Source organism: Phalacrocorax carbo, chromosome 2 (assembly GCF_963921805.1).
Source record: "Phalacrocorax carbo chromosome 2, bPhaCar2.1, whole genome shotgun sequence".
In the NCBI taxonomy this organism is placed as follows: domain Eukaryota; kingdom Metazoa; phylum Chordata; class Aves; order Suliformes; family Phalacrocoracidae; genus Phalacrocorax; species Phalacrocorax carbo.
Window position 1 is genome coordinate 118,745,525 of NC_087514.1, and position 21,327 is coordinate 118,766,851.

At 36.0% G+C, this 21,327-nt stretch overlaps 1 protein-coding gene across 8 annotated transcripts in view; it reads left to right on the plus strand.

Moving 5' to 3' along the window:
• ULK4 (unc-51 like kinase 4) overlaps positions 1 to 21,327 on the plus strand; it is a 250,315-nt gene that overhangs the window by 60,773 nt on the left and 168,215 nt on the right. For 7 of the 8 annotated variants that reach the window (XR_010371656.1, XM_064444057.1, XM_064444056.1 and 4 more), the window contains 3 exons: positions 3,465 to 3,626; positions 10,402 to 10,584; positions 17,076 to 17,203. Coding sequence is in view for 7 of the 8 variants with exons in the window: in XM_064444057.1 (XP_064300127.1) it covers positions 3,465 to 3,626; positions 10,402 to 10,584; positions 17,076 to 17,203 (473 nt within the window). In the remaining variant the exon portion in view is untranslated. The remainder of the gene's footprint in view (positions 1 to 3,464; positions 3,627 to 10,401; positions 10,585 to 17,075; positions 17,204 to 21,327) is intronic. The other variant, XM_064444060.1, reaches the window with a different exon arrangement.

Here is a 21,327-nt window from a genome sequence, read left to right on the forward strand (position 1 = left end):
TTAGGTATCTTTTTTTTAGTTTTCTGACAGAATTGCCTCTAGTATAAAAGTAATGCTCTGAATCATATACATTATCACTTTAATCTCTTCTTTAGACATCAATTCTCTCATTTACTGACAGAATTTAAAAAAAAGTTCCACAAAAGGTATTTAAAATTTTTATTTCTACATTATCCTTCTTCTTTGTGAAGGCTTTATATTGCATATTGTTGCCAAAATAAGATTTAATTCTTATAATCAGGAATGCTTTGGATGATAAGTCTTTACTTCATTAAGTTACATTTTTAATTTCTTTTTACAGTGTCTTTTTAGATTAAAGGAAGCAGTGTGTAGATGTTGTTTTAGAATAATGATGGAATACAGTGTTACTTCGTGAATTTTTCAGTTTTCCCAATGTGCCTTTATCAGCATTATGCTTTTACTCAAGAGTATGTATCTATACGCAGCATAATATAAAAAGATCATAAAATATTTTATCTTAACCTTTAGATGAAATTATGCTATTCTTAGGTAGTATGTTGGTCACCGTAGTGACTGTATCTTCAGTGCCTCCAAAACTTCTAGTTCACTGTTAAGTTTCTAACAATCAATAAAAATATCCAGTAGATTCAGTTATTTCAAATAATAAAGGTAGATTCTTTGATTTGCATTTTTTCTTTTTCACAGTTGGAAGAGAAAGATGTGATTAAAAGTACTCTTTTAGCAGTTTATATCTATTTACTCTTTCGGTATTTGCTTTCTCACTCAGGGATCATTTTCACTAAGCATCCATGACTTTAACTGGAAAGAGATACAGCTGCCAATGTTCAACATGACTGAAAATTTGGAGCTTTAACTTTAAGTGCATTTTATAAAACTAGTTGAAAACTAACCCCAGTGAAAGTAGAGCAGGTACTTATTCTTGATACAGTTCTGTTCATAGATGTAAATTTGATACAGTTCATGATATGGGCAGAAGCTAACTGTTATATGGAACTGCCTTACTCATATCTTGAAGATCTATTTCTGTTCACTAACATAGCTTATGTCCTGGTAACATGACAAGATGACTTCTTTAGTTACGAGGCCAAACATTAGCTTAGGTCAGGCTTCCCTTTCAGAGAGCTAATAAAGCAGAAAATGGTACAAGTCATGTTGCTTAGACAGTGCTCAGGAATAGATCCCATAGGAGCTGAGATGGACAGTCTCAGGTGGCAGCAAAGGGAATTACTCTGACAGCCTCATGGAGTTTTTAAAGCACTGTGAAGATACATGACCTTTTTCTAGCCAAAGTACCAGGACTATCTAGCACAGGGCATAACTCATGTCAGCAGTGGCTGAAAGGAAATGAAGCACATCTTCAGGACCAAATTTTGTGAAGAAAAGCTGTAATTGCATTTGGAAATTTGTTAACATTCATAATAACTATTACTGGTTGTATAACTCTTTGATTTTGATTTATCAATGGGATTTCAGTGCACTTAAATGTTTCTGCCTGCTTTTAAAGTAGCAGTGGAGTCCCAATTGGTGTTCCTAGTAATTGCTTCATATATGAGAGATTTAACTTGACTATTAACGTTTCAATTATGTATTGGGTTTTTAAGGCATATAGGTAGTTTGATAAATCCATATATTTGTGCCTTAGCTGTACAAAAAAACCCCACAAAACCAACAAACCATAAACCCAGACTGAAATTCACAAGTTTCTAAAAAGTTGTGAGAAACTTAATTTTGGTAAGCATATATGTCTGTTTGTGTATTTAGGTCTTTAATATACTGAAATGATACAATATATTGCAGTAATAAAACCTGTAAAAATAGAGAAGCCTAAATCCTCTTTGGTTTCATGGCTGTAAACCACAAGGAAGACCACAGAAGTCAGTAGATATTTTTATAAGAGTATAACAGGTTTAGATGGGAACTGGCTTTGGTATTTCTTTTAAGTATTTTGAGTAGAGCTGCAGTTCTTTGGGAGAACAGGAAGAATTAGCATGAAAATGATGAATACAAGTTTGGGGTTTTTTTGGTGTAGTGTTTTTTTTTTAATTTAAACCAGCATTATACTGAAGTTTCCAAATATTTCTACATCAGTGTCTATATTTTAGAATACCTAAGTCAGTAGGAGGAAGAGTGGATATTGAATATATTTTTAATGAAGTATAAGTTCTTGCCTTCTGGAAGGCTTTTGTGAAAGGTTTCATTATCATTGCTCACAGTTGTTGGTGGTTCCGATTGTGAAGCTAAATGTCAGAAACCCAAAGGTTAGTAGGATAATGTGGAGATCAGTTTAAGAAAGAAATCAATTAGATATTATGATGAATTATTTGTGAAGCCAGGCTATGAGGTAGACTTGACAAATTAAATTGCTTGTCATTCTTATATTAAAATTCACCTTTGCTGAACTCAAGAATGCCATTTAAGACATTGTTGAAAGACTTCACTTATTCATAGTTAAAGATTGAGATAAAGTGAGGCAACGCACTGCCAAAAAAACCAGCATCAATAGATTTTCCAGTTCTGTTAAGGTAAAACTCTGCTTTCAAGTGAAAGCAGAGTGGGGAAAAGAAGATACTAAAGAAAGGAGGTGAGGGAGAGAAGAGAGAAAGCACAGACTCTGCTTTTAAGCAATCTGTGTTAAGTTAAGCTTCCAATGGAGTCAGCAACAGTTTTCTTTAAAGAACTGCTGCCATGTGGTGTTCAGGATTTGCTGATGTTTTGTGATTATCCTAACATGATGGTTTTTTAGTCCATCGAGACATTGTAGTATGAACAGTCTTAGGTAGCTGTTAAAGCTACATGTACAGTGGCTTTCCACAGATGATTTTGCAGCTAAAATTATTTGATTAGTATTAAAAATATGAAGGATTCAGAATCCCTAATGGAAATTTAGGTTGATATAGTACCTGGGACCTAATGGTTTATCTTAAACATTAGTCAGGATTGTCTGTTTCAAAAGAGGAAGAGAAGGGAGTTATTTTATAACTTGACTTGCAAAAAGGATTTTTCTTTGTCCCAGGGGGTTGTTGGCTTTTCTGAATAAAGAGTGTTTAATGTAATTAATTTTATTTTTCCTAATGTAACTGTATATTTCAATCTTGCTATTCAGAGCCTGTTGTAGTGATGAGTTTTGATACACTGACACTCATCCATAAAGCACTGATCACAGAAGACCTCTAACAACAAAACCTTCTAATTTTTCAGTGACTGCATTTAATTGAGGGTGATCATTTGGAATGGAAAGATTTTTATTAAATTATACTGGTATTAAATTTTCTTTGCAGTAGAAGAGAAAGTGGGGGGAAGTAGGATCTGTAAACATAACTTTGACACAAGTTGAGGTTTCCTATGACACGACTTTGGCAAGTATCAAAATTAGAAACCACACTAAGATAATATAAATGGCATAAAGCATGGGCATAGGCAGTAGTTTAAAAAGAAATCAGAAACATTTGCATATGAGTTTTCCTTTCCTCTCCTTCCTATAGGAAGACCGGGTAGTGAACCATTTAGCAGCAAAGATCATTGAAAATGTTTGCACTACTCTCTCTTGCCATGCACAAGGATTTATTACAGGAGAAATTGGACCTGTCTTGTGGTACCTTTTCACACATTCTACAATAGATTCTTTGAAGATAACTGCTGTTTCGGTAAGGAATTTCCTTTTGTGATATAGAAACGTTTAGGGGTTTATTTCAAAAAGCATTCTGAATCAAAACTGCAATATTTTTGTGCATGTTTTCTCTATATATGTGTATTTATAGTTCCGATTACATCAAAATATATTTACAAACTTTCTGAAATTGAAAAGTGCACATATTACAGTCCAATGCTTATGAAAATTCCTTATGATTCATTATTTTCTGGAATATGCGTTTTCTTATGCTGGTGATAAATGATGTTTGAAAAGATTAATATTTCAAAGAATCAATTAAATTATTGCAAAATTGATTTTTTTTAATATTATGTTTTACATGAAAAATGTTTATTCTTCTTACCCCAGACTTGCTTAGGAAACATACTTGAAATTATCATGTTACTTCTATAAAATTGTCAGGGCTAGTCTGTGCCCTGAATTTATGAGTTAATAAGAATGATAATAAGACAGAGTTCATACATGCAAGCAGAAGGTTTGGAACAAAAAGATTTGTGCGGTAGAAAATACTTAGCAGGGTTGTGAGTTTAACCATATCTCTTGTTCACAAAACAAAATCCTTCCCACCAATACAGGTAAGATTTTAGAACTGAACAATAAGTTGACTTACTTTAAATGAAGTGTGATAACTGGACGGTCATTTCCTGTCTAGAGCTCAGGCTCATTAATGAGTTGGCTTCCCAGATGGAAAATGGTAATGTTACTGCAGCAGTATACACTCAGACACATCTAGCATTGAAGTAATAAAAGACAGAATTAAAAATGTATCTGAAGTGTAGCTGAAGAGATAAATGGTAATTTAATTAGAAATAAAACTATAAACTATAAAAAATATATGTATTAAACCTTTACCTCAGTGTGGATTTGTGGCAGAATCTTGCCTGGGAAATAAACTGGTCAAAAACTGGGAAAAGGGTTGGCTTTTTATAACAGTAAACTTATTTAGTAAAATACATGTTACAGAAGCCTTTGTTCTGTGGCACCTGAAATTCTTTGTAAAAACTTAGTCTTAGAAAATTTATGGGTAGTGGTTTGTCAGTGTCTAAAAATGTAAAATATGTGTAACTTATACAGAACATTTATAGCTTAAGCCTGCTTGTGAGTCTGGCTGGTAGGTTGCTTTTTCAGAAAGGCTATTTTGGAGATTTTACCATTTTATGCATACATCATGACTGTGTATGTGGTGAAAGACTGGAGATTAGAGTTATGATTTCCTTTACTTACTGACTATTTAGATAAGTCCCCTCAATCTTCTCTCCTACCACTACTTCTGCTGTACTGGATGTTTTGTATCTTGTCCTTTCAGTTCTTGTCAATCATTAGACTGGGCAGTTGTTACTTTTTTGCTACTAGATCATAGCTATTTATTTTTGTCTTTTTCAACTTGTCCTGAAGTTTTCCTCCTGTTTCTCTGCTATCCACTTGTGAGAACTTTTCTTCAGTATTTACTATTCCCTTGACTCCTACACCAGGCTTCCAGAGCTGCCGCACTTGTAGCAGCCAGTTGGACGGTTACACTTGTTTTGTGTGTCACAGTGAGCAACATATCCCAGAGGAACAGTCTGTCTGAACTACATTCAGACACTGAGCAAAGAAAGATCACCAGAGGAAATGTCAGTGGGCTTTTTAGGTTTTTTTTCAATCTTCTTAGTCAGTTTCTTCTTGGACAATACTACGCTTGAGGTAGGCAAGAGCTTTTTTCCTGCTCATTGAGATGCAGAAGTTATGTTTCTGATTCTCAAGAATACACTTGTCATCAGTGCAGACTCACTACACCTTTTTGTAGCAGCGGGCTCAGAGGTCAGTATCATCAGTGCTATATGGTTTGCACACTTCACCCTTAGGTTAGGTTTCCAGTGACTATGAGAAGAGGGGGTTGTGTTTTGTCCCTCTCTATCCTCAGCCTGTTTTGAGATCCTGGATCATTTGATCCTTCCAAGGCTGTAAGGTTGAGGTGAACTACTGAGAAATCTTTTCTTTGTCATAATACTTATGCTATGGGTAGCCAGCCTCTCTTAAGCACTACTGGAGTTGCTTTTTTTCCATAGCATCTAATGAGAAGAAAATCTTCATGCATCTTATCTGAAAGGTAGGAAAAAATGTTTTAAGAGGAAGCTAAAACCTGAAGAGCTTATTGTCGCCTAGTTTACTCCTTCCCCTCCCTTTTTCTTTCTGTGTCCTTTGATGGCTACCACTACTCACTAGTCAATGGGGCTTTTTAAATTGCTTAGTTCAGTCGAACAGTGCTGGCATTTGTCTGGTCTCTTCCAAGTGAGAGAGATTGAAAATATCATAGGTTTTGAGTTCCTCAGTTCCTTCAGGTCTTCTCACTGCAGCTGTGATAGAGCAACCTGCTCTCTATGGGCTTCTTGCTCACCCAGCGATTTAAATGTGGTGACATGTATAGTAAGTTATCATACTTATACTGTAGTTCAAAACTGAATCATCCGGCACTCCTGGGTTTGCACTCATAAGACTTGCAGTGATACTGTTTTTCCCAAGCCCTTACCTCTTGAGTTGTTTTTTTTCTTCCCTTTATAATGCAAATTCAAAGACTTAGTTGTCAAAGCTTATCAGTCCTCAAGAGCTACTTTTATAGATGACATATGTTAGGACAAAGCAGTGTGTTTTAGGAGGTCATGATAGCTGCAATTACCAGGATTCCCTAGAGAAACTTAGCTGATTTGTGGGACATCCTTTCAATGACGGTTGTCAATCTAATTAAGATAGATGCCTTTTTATCATTTTATTAACTTTCTCTGTCAAAGTTCCTTAGCAGTGCATGCTTTGGTGTTGAGGCCAGCGTTATAAAAAGACAACCAGGTTGTGTGTGCACTCTGCGGTCTGCTGAGGCAAAAATTTCTTCAACATATTGTGCAAATCTGTGGTATAAATGTACCTACGGACAATATAAGCCAAAAAAACCCAACAAAGCAACCTGTTCCCAACTAACATTTTTTTCCTGTGAAGATAGTAGGCTTACTGGAGGTCATACTTTTCCCTTGTGTAATTACTGAGGTTTTAGTCATGCTGGAGGTAGGGCTTGCACCAGACTAACATACTGGAATGCTTTGAGTGAAAGGAGCAGTGGAGGAGACTGCAAGAATAAGAGACATTCACTCTTCTACATTCTTGGTCCGACTGCTTTGTTTCTTGTTTTTCTCATCTTTATGGAAATTATTGCTCTCCATGTAGCTGATTCCATCTCCTTCCTCCAGACAGACCATTTCACAAAAGCGTGCTGGCATCTGGATGTACTCCTGGATTTTCCCCTCCACTCTTTTGGGGATTGTGTTCTTTATCAAAAGAACCAAATATGTAGTGAATTGGACAAGGAAGCTTCTAAAGCAGGATACACTAAGGTGTATCTAATTCTTTTGCTGCTTTGTAGTGAAAAACTAAAGTAATAGGAGGGTGAACTTATTTGTTGGATTTATTACCTAGTGCCTGATATAAATCATGGTAATGTATTAATACTGCTGGGGTATTTGGATATATAATCTTAACTTTAGAAAAAAAATCAATATTGAAATCTAATGCACGCAGATCTTTTACCAACTGTAGTTTAAAGGCATTTCAGTAACATACTAATTTTTAAAGTAAAATACTTATGTATTCTCCGACTATATTGTACTGTACAGTTTCTACTTTCATTAAATTGTTGCTCTAGATATGGAGGCATTTTTATTCTGCAAGAACATGTAAATTGAGATCATCAGTGTCCTGTTTATTATGCAGTCATTCCTGCCTTGTTTGAATGTATCCTGAAGAATTTATTCTTGAGTGACATCTATATTCACATGTAAAAATAAATTTCTGTTAAGAAATACATGTGTCCTATCTTTACCTAGAGCTACCAGGCTGTCTCCAAAGTATATCAGCAGTAAGGCACTATGGAATTTTACTTATTATTATTTCAATCACTAATAAAAATTTATCAAGAAGATTCTCTGCCTTCAGCCTCTGGAGTCAAGAAATTACACTTTACCTTGTGCTGCCTGTCAGAGGTGGCATACGGGGACCGTGTCTCAGTATGTTTGCTCACTTAGGAGTCCAACATGCCCCAAGTAAATATCAGAGATTTTGCCTGTAGGAAAGCTATATCTTTTTATCATTTTGCTAGTCTCAGAGAAGAAATAATTCTATAAGATGTCGGAGTGACATTCTGACAAGTTCAGCAGCAGGAATAATATTTTCTTTCCAGTATACTGGAATTTTTTAGTTTTTTTTTAAAAATAATGTATAATTTTGATTTTAAGAGATCAGTATTTCTGCTGGAGGAGGAGTAACAAAGCATAAGCTACATAAGTGGAAACTAATTTGGGAAAGCTTGATACAATGTTTTGGGACTTTTTGGGGGTTTTTGTATGGTTTTGTTTTTCTTTTTTTTCCTTAAATAACTGGTGCTGAATAGTTTCTTTCAGATTCTTGGGTATTGCAGATGCATTAATGCATTAATTCTCAAACCTGAGATAGTCATGGAGTACGTCCTGAAAGGGTGAATGTTACTGAGCCACCATATGGCATGTAAGACTGGAAAGGAATCCGTAGGGCACAGATGATCATAGAAGCATATAATATCTCAAGTTGGAAGGGATCGATAGGATCGTGGTGCTAGAGCTAGAGCTGTTGGGAGAAAAGGTGCTGGTTAAGGCTGTGCAGAGAAGCAAGGACAGAGAAGCCAATTTCAGGAGAGGCTCTGTCAATGCCTTACTCTCACTGTGATCATTGCCTGTTCCAAGACCACTGCTGAGAGATGACGGTGGGAGCTCTGTTCTTACCTCTTCCCATCATTGGTTCCCAATTCCCGCTCCTACCACCTTTTGACCTATCTCCATCTGTTCATTCCAGATACTGGATCTACTGAAGTGATTTATGATACTTTGTTTTCTATCCCCCGTTAAACTCTGTCTTCTGCTTTTCTGCTGAAGTGTTGGTTTCACTCATACAGCAGAGCACTCTGTGATATGCAACCTAATGGGAGGTTAAAGCTTCTCCCCTTGGGTATTGGTGGGCTGGAGCTTTCCTGCTGTCTCCAAAGCTGCAGTATGATCCTAGAAGACAGCCATGTCTTTCCTACCAGATTTGCCTAGATGTTCTCTGGTGGCCTGTGGCTATGGCCCCCCTTGTTTAAAGAGGTCTGTAGCAGACAGCTAAGGCACCAGGAAATCTGCATGCACCGCATCACACAGTGAGTTAGCTCCATGTTGCTTTGACACAGTCTGTCCCTAGGTCCCAGCAGTTCACTGGTAATACGACCCTTGAGGATACGTTTAGTGAATGCGCATACCTCCTGCCCACTCATTTTGAGAACTCAGACTAGAGGTGAAGGGCTGGATTGTATCCTTGGGGAAACAGAGCATGCTGTACTGAGAAACTGAGATTGAGTGTCTGTTTTAAAAGAGGTGAGGGGAAAAAAAAAAAAACAGAAGAAAAATAAAAGGCTGCAATCGATATGGTTCCTGGAGCAGAAAGGACAAGGAAGAACAGGAACAGAGTAGATGAATGGCATCAATAAAATGTCTCTTTAAAAATCATAAGTTCTTGATTTATTGTCTTTTGTGCCTTCCTATTTTTATGGTTTTTAGTGTGTTTTGAGTAACGTTTCAAAGGGCACTGGTGACATGGGCAGTTTCTGAGGCGCTTACAAGGAAAGCTTTTCTCTGATGATAGTATTCTGTGGGTGTAATTGACTATAGTTTCTCTTAAATTAGACCTCACTATTGAATGCACACCAAGTAAGCAACAATTTCTTAATATAGCTGGTCTGAAAAGAACAAAGAAATGGTAATATTGCCTACTTTTCACAGAAGAAAGTCACCTTCAAAGTTTTTCCCCTAAAACCAATTCAGATTTTCACATGAATCAAATAATTGACATAATCTCTTTTTCTATCCTAACGCTACATGACAGCCAAAGAAAATGAAATTTTAAATGTCTAAAGAGTCTTATTTTCTTTATCTGAATAGAATTACAGTATCTTGAAGGTCGCATTTGCAGAGGTATCAAAAGGAAAAGTTGTGTTGGCTTGGAGATTAATCCACTCTGGAGTCATTTGGTCATGTTTATTATGAAGTAATAAGTTAGTATACATTGAACAGATTTGTGCTCACTTCACTAGAGTACAGGGAGTGTCTGCATTTTCTGTTAAATTCTTTTAATCACTCATATTTGTAAATCAACCATTTGGAGAATAGTTTGTGTGTTTACTATATAAACACCCTTCCTTAACAAGTCTCTAGATCTAAAATAGTACCTAGATCTAAAGATAGACCTTAGATAGTGAACTGCTATGTATCAGATTATGGTTCATGAGCAGAGAGAGAGAAGAAAGATGCCCACCTTTATGGGTGACCAGAATTTCTGTGGTGTGTGCCACCTCTGCATTTTCTGCTCTCTGTGCTCCTTTTCTAGTACAGTAATATCTAATGCTACCTATATTCTGTGCTGATAAAAGACTCAAACATGGTCTATGCTGCTCCATCATTGTTCTTCTCTAAAGGGAAAGAGTAATGTGACTGTGTTTGATGTTGATGTACCAAATATTTTGGTTTCAACTGCATGGAGTGTATGGCAATACATTTAGAAGAATTCCAGGTCTCTAATAAGTAGCCTTTTCCCCTAATATTTGTGTTATGGATGGGACTGTATGAATTCTCTGTATTCCTAAACTATTGGAAAAGTCACCACCTGTTTTTATTCTCCATTATTTTTCTTGAGGAGGCAATCCCATTAAATAACAATGTGGGGTTTTTTTTCCACTTTTGTAGGCTTTATGCAGAATCACTCGTTATTCACCTAATGCTTTCCAGAGTGTTATTGAAAAAGTGGGATTAACAGCTGTACTAAATTCCTTGGCAAATGGAATATGCAAAATTCAGCAGTACATGCTCACCATGTTTTCAGCAATGTTGTCATGTGGGATTCATCTACAGAGGCTGATTCAAGAAAAGGTTTGATTTCAGATTATTATTCTTCACTGGCGTGAATAATGGAAAGTTAAAGTTAGCTCTGGTAGTGTTTTCAAAATGCTTAGCTTAGTGACATGTATCTGAATAGCAGGAAACAAAGAATGTGTTTATTTTATGTTTTTATTTGCTTAAGATCTAAATAACGTGTATAGTTTTTCTTTCTCACAGATCTTCAAGAGCTGGTACTAATAGGTATATAAATTGCTACTGCAGCTAGAATTCCATCAATTCAGAAAACTCTAGCCTGGCCATAACTGATAATGGCCCTAAGGAAAAACAATAAAGAATGCATGAGGACAACTATTTGACATAGCTCTCATATACATTTAAAAGAGAAAACAATGAGTGTCCTGATTGAATCTAAAGCTGTAATTTATGCTCTCCTTAAAGGACCTTAGGCAAATTTGTAAGTGAGATGTCTTGCAGAAATTAGCATTTTAATAACTTAGGGTTTTCTTTTTATTGTCACTGAATAAAACTACTCGTTCTGATTTATGTCTAATATAGTTTTTGGAAGAGATGATTAAAAGATCTATATTTTGACCATCAAATAATTCTGTGTTTAGACAAGTAGTGTTTCTGGTTTTTGGCACTAAGTCTGCAAAATTCATAAACAAAAGTAGTCCCCCTTTGCTTGGAAAGAATAAAAATCACAAAGAAAATAGAAACTCTAGCTCATGTTTTCATCAAATACTCTGTTGTAATGTATACTACTATTGTGGATGTTGGGTGGGAGTGTCAATCTGCTCAAGGGTAGGAAGGCTGTGCAGAGGGACCTGGACAGGCTGGATTGATGGGCCAAGGATGGCTGTATGAGGTTTAACAAGGCCAAGTGCTGGGTCCTGCACTTGGGCCTCAAGAACCCCATGCAATGCTACAGGCTTGGGGAAGGGTTGCTGGAAAACTGCCCGGCAGAGAATGACCTGGGGGTGTTGGTTGCCAGCCAGCTGAACATGAGCCAGCAGTGTGCCCAGGTGGCCAAGAAGACCAACATCATCCTGGCTTGTATCAGGAATAGTGTGGCCAGCAGGAGTAGGGAAGTGATGGTGCCCCTGTACTCAGCACTGGTGAGGCCACACCTTGAATATTGTGTGCAGTTTTGAGCCCCCCAGTACAAGAAGGACATCGAGTTGCTGGAGTGTGTCCAGAGAAGGACAATGAAGCTGGTGAAGGGTCTAGAGCACAAGTCTTATGAGGAGCAGCTAGGGGAACTGGGGTTGTTTAGCCTGGATAAGAGGAGGCTGAGGGGGGACCTTATTGCTCTCTACAGGTGGGTGTTGGTCTTTTCTCACAAGTTACTAGCGATAGGATGAGAGCAAATGGCCTCAAGTTGTGTCAGAGGAGGTTTAGATTGCATATTAGGGGAAACTTGTTTACAGATAAAGTGGTCAAGCATTGGAACAGGCTGCCCAGAGAGGTGGTGGAGTCACCATCCCTAGAGGTGTTCAGAAAATGAGTAGACATGGCACTTCGGGACATAGCTTAGGAGGCATGATGGTGTCGGGTTAACGTTTGGATTTGATGATCTTGGAGGTCTTTTCCAACCTTAATGATTCTATGGTTCTATGCTGTATCCTGACAGTCATCTTGATGATAACAGTCTATTAGGCTTTGTCCGAGAGAGATTAACTTGGTTGCTATACTCATTGCTTTAACAACAATGTTTAAATTAAAAAAATAATCTACTGTTTTCCACCCATCTCTTCTTGCAGCCTGAAATCACTTATTCTCTTCCTTAAAGTAATTTCTGTGCCTTGTCAGAATTGCCAATGTGTTTTTGTAAATGTGTGTCAGCTGGCCTTAAGCTTTCCACAGATTCCACTACAACAGCACTAACAGGTGGCAAACCATCCTGTAATGTCGCAGTTTCTAATAATGCACTTTACTGTGCGATGGTGGTGTAGTCAGAGAAGCATGTTAAAAAAATATCCTCTTGAACATTCAGCGAAGGAATGCAATGTGTAACAAGCATATGGCTACAGCATGGTGATTTCTGTGAAGAATTTCTTGTTTATAGAGAATTTACATTGCTAAAAGGACTCTCTTTCTGATACTGTAGTTCTTATGAACTATTTTAATCAAAGTTCTGATGTTATAAAAATAGTAGACTCTGAAATTCTCCAACTAGTTATAGGAAAATAGAAAGTATTTTGTTGGCATGCAGTACAGCAATGGCGGAAGCTTTGTGGGTTTAAAATTGCTGCTTAATTGTTAATGAATTGTCATAGGTATTTTGTGAGCAAGTGTTGTAATTTTGCAGATTAGAAAACTGAAATGTAGACAAATATAGCCATTCTTTTAATAGCATATATCAAACTAATGGTAGAAGTAGGAATAGTGCCCACAGCTGTAACTGAAAAAACATTGTACTTTAAAAACTGGTAAAGAGGGTCTAGTTCTATGGCATGTGCCCACATTTGGTAACTGTATTTGCCTTATGGCTCAGATAAATCTATATATATCTCATGGAATGTCTATTTTGCTCAAATCAGATTGTAGAATTTTGGAAACAGAAACTTTTTTTAAATAGGATCTAAAAGTATAGTCCTCCTCCAAAATTGATCTGCCAGGTACTATCGCATTACATGGAGTAATAATATTTTATTGCTGAAAACTGAATTTAATAGTCCATGCACTTTTTAATATTCCATGAGCATGACACACAAGTCCACCCTAATGAGAGAAAGGAAAAGAAAAAACAAGTGGGTAGTGTTGGCCTACAGATATTTTGCCTTCCTTAGAATTCTTGTAGCTTAAGAGGCAGAACCTCCTCAGTGTTACAAGAAGGTTGTGACAAAGTTGTGACTCTTCTTAATACAGCTGCTAACCAACATACTAAAAGATGCTTAAAGATATAAGTTCAAGAAGGATTTCATTCAGCTTTATGTATGTTATCTGGAAACTCCCTTACCTTACAAGACTTAATGCTGCCCTTCTCTTCTACTCCCTTCAAGAACAGTGGTGAAACCAGTTACAAAATAAAAACTAGAAGACAAAGGAGAAATGCAGTTCTGTTGTCATCTATGCTAGTATAAATTTTTGGAGAACTACAATAGCTAAAAGGGACTGATTTTTGTCCCTGTTTGTTAGAGAGCCTTTCTATTTTAGTTTCTTGCTTTGGAATAAAAAAAAGCTGAAATTATATTTTTAAAATTAAGTGTGGAAAAAGAACTCAAAATCAAAGATCTTTGACATACTATAGCAGTAGATTAAAAAAAAAATTGCTAATTACTTTCACCTGGCTGTCAAGATTCACCTTTGCATTGTTTCTTTGCTTCCCTGCACCACTGGCCATGGTCTCTTTTCACCTTGGTCATATCCAATCATGGCACTGAAAAAAAGCAGTATAAATGTGTTATAAATGTTGTCCTCATGTTTCAGTTATTTTTTAAAAATTCATTGTCTTTTACCTGAATGTGAACAGCTACCTCTGATGTTCATGTTTTTGTCAGTATCACTATGAATTAATGAAAAGATATAAATGTCTTTAAAAAAACCTTTGTACCTCTTAACTTATAATATTATGGAAGCATTTGCAATGCATAGAAAGGGAATTTGAAAATACACAACAATACAACATATGATTGCTATCGCAACTTCAGTTCTTGTATAGTAAAACAGTGGTCTAACTTTTCGCCTTGTGTAGCCAATTCGAAAGCATCGTTGCTTTTTGTAATTTGTTTTAAACTTGCTTTGCAGTATTACTAAGAGTATCCAATATAAAATCATTATCTTGTTGAAGTCGACAGTGCACTCACTTGTAATGAAAAGTGTCCTTACCCTGCAGAGTCTCCATGGATACATCAAACAGTTGCAGGGGAGGGAAGAAAAATATAATAGTGAAACGATTAATAATTAATGTATGAGATGGTATTTCAGCAGTTTTTGGCTTTTCTGATATATTGAGTTCTGCAGGTCAGGAAAGATGTACTTCAGATTTATCTGTGGATAAACTGTTGCTGTTCTGCAGTCCTTAGACCAGCCAGAAAAGCAAATTTCAAAATGTCACATCTAATTCTTAAGCCAGAACATTCCCAGATAAGTCTGATGTAACTGATTTTAATTGACAATGTTGTCTTAACCCATGGTAACCATCACATGTAACATTGAAATATTCTTGTTTTCCAGAGCATGAGGACTGAAAATAGTTTTAACTTGTAGATGCATGTGTCTTTGTCATGGTGTCCTTCCTCTTGGTCTATGAAGTCCTTTTATGTTAGTGGGCAGTGTTGCATTATATATACTCTTTCACTAAGTCTGAGGCTTTATGGCATTTCTTAATGTAAAACTTTTTTTTTGTTCTTTTGAGTAATTTCATTTAAAAAACCCCAAACCCCACAAAACACTTTATTAAAATTTCAACCTTTGCTCTTAATAGGCTGTAATTTAAGAACTTTACCGCTGCAGGTTCATACTGGAGGAGCTACAAGTCATGCTTCATGAGCTCTTGAAGTGTTTAAAACAGTAAACTTTACACAGTTTATGCTTGTTAACCACAGGATTGAGGAACTCTTCAGTTTATGAAGTAAATTACAGAAAGACAACAAAATAGTTATTGAATAGTTAATAATGGTTGTTTTTCTGGGATTTCTGTAGTTACTGTCTATGCTCACTACTTTTAAAGACAGTGTTAAAATGGTATCGGAGTAAAATCTGATGGTTTGTTGGCCAACTCTTACACTCCTGTTATTTTCCAGAACTGTCTCTGTGAAGAGGTATAGTTAATTGTTGCAAAGTCTGTCTCTAATAAATTATATTCAGCACTGATTTTCAGTTTAATGACAATGAGGTTGCCTTTCAGTTATTCTGTCAGTAAAAGAGGGAATTTGAATAACAGTTGGTATGTTAAATGTGTCACATAGATTTTTAAACTTTGTGCACAATGTGCAGGCACACACTATGAACCACTTTATAGTATCACTCCCTTGAGAATCCAGCTGAAATGTTTAAAGGTAGTTTTTGTTGGTGAGGTCATTTGTGCTCAGTCTAATTCTTGGATAGAGCCAGTTGACTCCGTTTGTAAATTCTGGCTCATGTTTTTTTATTCTGATTTTTTTTATTTTGAGAGAGAGAGATTTGAAGTAGGGTTTGTGTCTTTAGAACAAGGCATTCTGATCAAGAGCTGTTCCAAAAACACCACTGCTGCTGCTGCCAGCAAGGTCATCTTTTAAGATGGACTTTTTTTTTTTTAACCAAATAGTGCAATTGGTCCTCATAGAAAAGTAGTAGATATTTTCATTCCTCAGAGATAGAGGATACTCTATATGTTGTTTGGTGGGGGTTTTTTGTGGTTTTTTTTTTTTTGTTTTATTTCTCCTTTGGTTCTTTAGGAGTTAGAACATATTGTTGGACAGAACATAAATGATCTGCATCTGACGCTTTTTACAACTCATAATACCTAATTCTGTTATTCATAATGAGAGCTCTCTTTTCCTTCCATTAATTATCGGCTTTATTCCCTTGGAAGCTGAGGCAGTGCACACGAATTGCACACCTTTCCACATGTCAGGCCACATTCCAGAAGCTAGAGCAGAAAACCCTTTCAGTATAGAGAGCAAAACAGAGAGAGAAAGGAGAAGATGCTGTGATTTCAGAATCCAGTCAGTTAACCATTGTTAAACTTGTGAAGGGAATTTTTTTGTGGTTATTCTTTATTTCTTACTATCCTTGTTAAACTTCTAAAATTATTCTTTTGCTTGGATTTACAGGAAGGAAGGAGTTAACAAGGATCTTAGCATCTTATTTATACATTGACTTTATCATAGGAATGGAGAATGGTCAGTAGATTAGGAAAGCCATGGCTCCTTAGTGCTTGCAGTTTATCCTTTTTCTTTCTTCCTAAGTCCTAATTTGTGTTTTCCTTGAAAAATTGTTCTTTGCTTCATGAACCCAAAATAATATTAGTTTGGATAAGTACAGCCAGAGAAAGTAGAGACAGTTTTGACATCTATTTGGAACATCTGTTGTATAATCTGGGGTCTGATGTAGACAAGATTGTATCCAACAATGATGGTGTTCCTAACCTTCATGTGTAAATGGGAATTAATATGTAAATGTTTAATTGTATTTGTGCTGAAATATTTATGTATTCTGAAAATCCTTCAGTCTTCTTTTAAAATAAATATGTTAAAAATATCCTATGTTTATCCTTAAGGTAAGACATTTTAAAATATAAGTTCTATCATTTTTTGTAGTTAATTTTGTACCATTTTGGACGTAGTTCATTAGGTAGTGTTGTTGCAGCTCTTAAGATGTACAAAGTAGCTTTGCACTGGGTCAGTCTGTCTTGGACACAATTTATTTAGTAGTGTTTTATGGATTTTATTTCCTATGAGTGACATGAAAAGTAACCTACTAATACAGAATGCGCATGAAAATGAGCAAATTTTAAATGTATACCATGTTGAAAATAAAGTGCAAGTAACCTTTTTGCATAAAATAATATTAACGTATTTGTGTTTATTTCCACCAAGGATTTTGTGACTACAATTGCTCGTTTACTTGAAAGTCCTTCAACTTTTATTCGAGCAAAAGCCTTTCTGGTCCTGCTACAAGTTATAATTAATAATAGGGAGATGTTGCTTCTCAGTTGTCAAGCAAGGTAAGGTGATAATGGAAGATAATTAGAGATGTAATGTTTATTTTCAAAGTTGTAGCTGAAATACTCTTAAAAGTGTGGTGTTTCTGCGCCAGTATTTTAGGAGTGAACTATTTTCTGTGTAATATGAATAATGAGAATATGAATTCATGAGAATATCAAGAAAAAGGTGTTTTCTTTTGTCTGGTGTCTTCAGGTGATGATTACTCACAAGGGAAAACCACTGTCTTACCGGGAGGGTCTGTCTTTTAAAGTAACTTCTGGTCCCAGTGACCATTAGCAAGGAGCTGATTTTGCTTTGGGTGAAACAAATACTGCAACAGTCAGTTAACTGCTATGGTGGGAATGCAAAATAAAAAGGTCTGTCATGTACTTTCCTAATCTTGGGGTGTGGTATAATCCGTAGTCTTTTCAGTATGGCACATTCAAGGTAAAATTATATTTCTTGGCTATATGTGGTGTTGGAGTGAGTTATACAATAACCACTGAGTTCCTGTGACTTTTACATGAAATGTTTTATTTTTTTCTATGTTTTAAAATACTTTGCAAGAAATAACTTCTCTAAAATTATATTTGACTCACAGTGGAATAGTTATTTGAATTTTTGTCTCTTCTGATGGCACCAAAACATTCTCACATCAGACGAGGAAATTAGACTCTGTTAGAATGTAAATTGTCACCATGTTTCAGGGGTGATTGGAGAAGTAAGATGGAAGAAATTTTACGTGGGATTTATATCTACTACTGTTCAGTAGAACAACAGCAAAATGGAGTATAAAACCAGTTTTTATGGTATTGGAATAAAGCAGGTTTAGAACCGAAAGTAAAAAAGGATGAAGCTTGTGGGTAGCTGTAAGTCTAACTACGTTTGCAGCAAATATTACTTTATATCTTACACTGATGTTTGAGAAGAATTAAGATGCATGAATTGGAGCTAAAAGGCTGGGTTGGAGTGAGCAGGTGAGTTATACCATGAATCCATTGTGAGAGGGCATCTTGTGGGGTGCTGTCATTATATACCCCTTCACTCACATACAGATCTCTAGATATCCCAATTTTTGTAGATCGTAGAGAATAAGTACTGAATCCAAGTTTCTTTTTTATGTGTATCGTTTTATACTTCCAGAAATTATTTATCATGTGATATATTCTGGTTAGTGAAAGATATCTCTCATGATTTGTAAGTGACTTTTTGAATGGTTACATTTTTAATGACTGCTGCAGTTCATATGTTTGTTATAGCCCACAGGACTGAGCTGTGTGTTTGGAAAAATGTCTGATAGAAGTTCTGTTGTGACAGTTACTATTTGTTTCTTTATGCCAAAGGTATTACGTGAAGGAGAAGAACTTTAATAATTTTTAGCAACAATTTAATCTCTTTATAATGCTTTCCAATGAGCAGCCTTTCTGAAGAGAATGTATTGTGAATTTGGGATGTTATTTGTATTGTGAATTTTGGTTTTATCCTCCTGTTGTATTGTGATGCTCCAGACAGAGCTGATTAGAGACCAATACATACTATAACACATTAGGTAAAACAATAGGCAAGCCTTATATCAGCTTTACTGAACTGATAAACTGTTTTTTCTTATTTGTTGTGTTTTCTTCATAATTGTTCTTTAGTGAACAGTATATTTCTTGACACGATAGATCATCTAGACTAAAACCTTTTTCTTACAGCGAGTAAGAAAGATGGCTATAGTAGGTTAAAACAGGAGAAATGACCCATAATTTGTGGAGACAGCTACTTTCATAAAATCCTGAACTCTGGAAGAATTTTATTAAGCCCTGTAGAGATAATGGATATTCTTTGACTTACACTATTCAATTCTTATTGGTGTATTTTAGTTAAATGTCTCCACTTCCATGACAAAAATGTTACTTCAAAATTAAGACTAATAAATTCAGAATTGCTAGTACAGTAAGCAGTAATCAGTTGGATAACTTTTGGATATGTTTGGTATACTCGAATCTCTTTATGAAGCTGTTTGATTTGAGAAATATGGAGTGTGTAGTAAAATGTGCATAATTTCTACTTATTGGTTTGTCCTTAGCAGTTGCAGTTAATGCCTGTAACATGAATTATATTGCTTTAGATTATAAAATCTGTTTATGATAAAGATAATCAATATAAGGCAATTTTTCAGTGTGCACCAGTTAAAGGATATGCAGATGATAAAACAGTCTGGAATAACTCTTTCATGGCAATACTGCATATATTTCTACAGTTTCAATTAAATGTTGTTCAGTTTGGCATTGGAAAATGCTTTTGTTTAGTTTAGTAATCAAAATTATACATACCTTTGCAGAGATTTTTGTGATTTATTTTTTTTTAACAAAATAATTCTCTGGGTCTCTTGTAGCTTATTTTTACATTATGTAGTTAGTTGTGGTGGGAGTGTGTAATTCAAGAGCTTGACAATGGATGTCACTGAGGAAATTCCATTAGGACTTTTCAAAATACTTTGAGATTTTGGGATCTGTGGAAGAAGAGCATTCATATATAATATCAAATGTAATTTTGAAGTGAATTTTTTCTCTCACAACATGGATACAGTTCACCTGTTATTCTTTTTTTCTACCTGTCTCATGGTAGTCCATTACATACCTTTTTTCTTCCACATGTGATACAGCTAGAGAACCTTTTAGGCTGAAACAGCACTTGTTTGCTTACAGTTTTCAAAATAATTTCTTTTGCTAATCACCCTGAGTTTTCTAGTCTCCTTGTTTTCTCCATGATTTGCAAAGGCAGGCTACCTGTAATGGAGGGGAGGGATACAACCTGAAGTTTTGCTGAGACTTATAATTTCACCATTCTCGGAACCAGTAGTAACTTCTGATTAGTCACACTGAATTGTTCTTTCTTGGTCTAAATGGTTTCAGAGAATTTTCTGGGTGAATAGAGACTTCCCAGGGAATTGAACTTCCTCCTTAAAGAATTTATTTAAACCTCTTTTTCTACTGTCTGCAGAGATGGACCCATGTGGAAAGGTAGGCTCGTATTCCTGACAGACTTCTACAGTCTGCAGAAGCCTAACTATGCACAAAAGCATAACTTTCGAGCAAAATCTTTCTGTTATCTGTTCCCACCCCTCATATCTTTTAAATCTTCGGATCTTGTATATACTCTCAAAGGACAAGCTTTACCTGGAGACCTATTACAATCTCACATCTAGCAGAGCCTGTTGCCCTTATATGTCTAAAGCTGGCCTAGAAAAATAGTGAGAAAAAGAATAGAAGAGTTTGGTATTCAGTTAAATGGGAAATCATGGAAATAGAAGGCAGGAGGGAACAATTACACAAGTCACTGGTTTCAGGCGGGGGCGGGGGGGGAGGGCCAAAACCAAACCACAAACCAAAACTGAACCCCCAAACCAGCAAGCTGGTACCAAACAAACAAAAGGTACATAGGCAGGGAGAAAGGGGAGAAATAGGGACTGACCCTTCTTACTAGCATGATCTGCCATCCATGTTGCATCTCTGTAAAATAAACAATGTATCTATAGTAAATATTCTTTAAAAATCTTCATAATTTTCTGTTAGCAGAGGTTGCCTAAAAATGGGTCCTTGGATTTTCAGGGTCAATGGACTGTATATGTCCTCATGCAAGACATTCTCTAGTTTTCTGGAGGTCTGTCATGCTCTATGAACTTAGTGAATTGAAGGGAGAAGCAGGGAGAAGATTGCCAGTGAGAGACCTGCTTTTAGGTTCAGTCATTTGGTGGCCACATGCATTTTCCCCCCTGTTGAGATGCCGGTAAAGTTGTAGCTGAACCTTATTGATATCAAAAGCTGATTTTAAGGATGTTGAGCGTAAATGTCACTGATAGAAAGGAATGAATTAATTTTAGAAAACAGTTCTAAGAGACCTTCAGGGGTTGCAGGGTCTACCCGTCTGATCCAGGTCAAGGTCTGTTATGTTTGAGAAATATTTTTTAACGATGGGTCAAAACTGGTAGCTATTTCATGACCTGTTTTTGACAGCTGTTCTAATTGTTAGCTATTCCCAACACTCAAAAATTCTAATTATTTTCTTACTGAAATTTCAATTCTACAGATTAAGCATAGCAAACACAGAAAACATTTTACAGTGACTTCTGTATATTTGAAGACCCTGTCTTACCGCG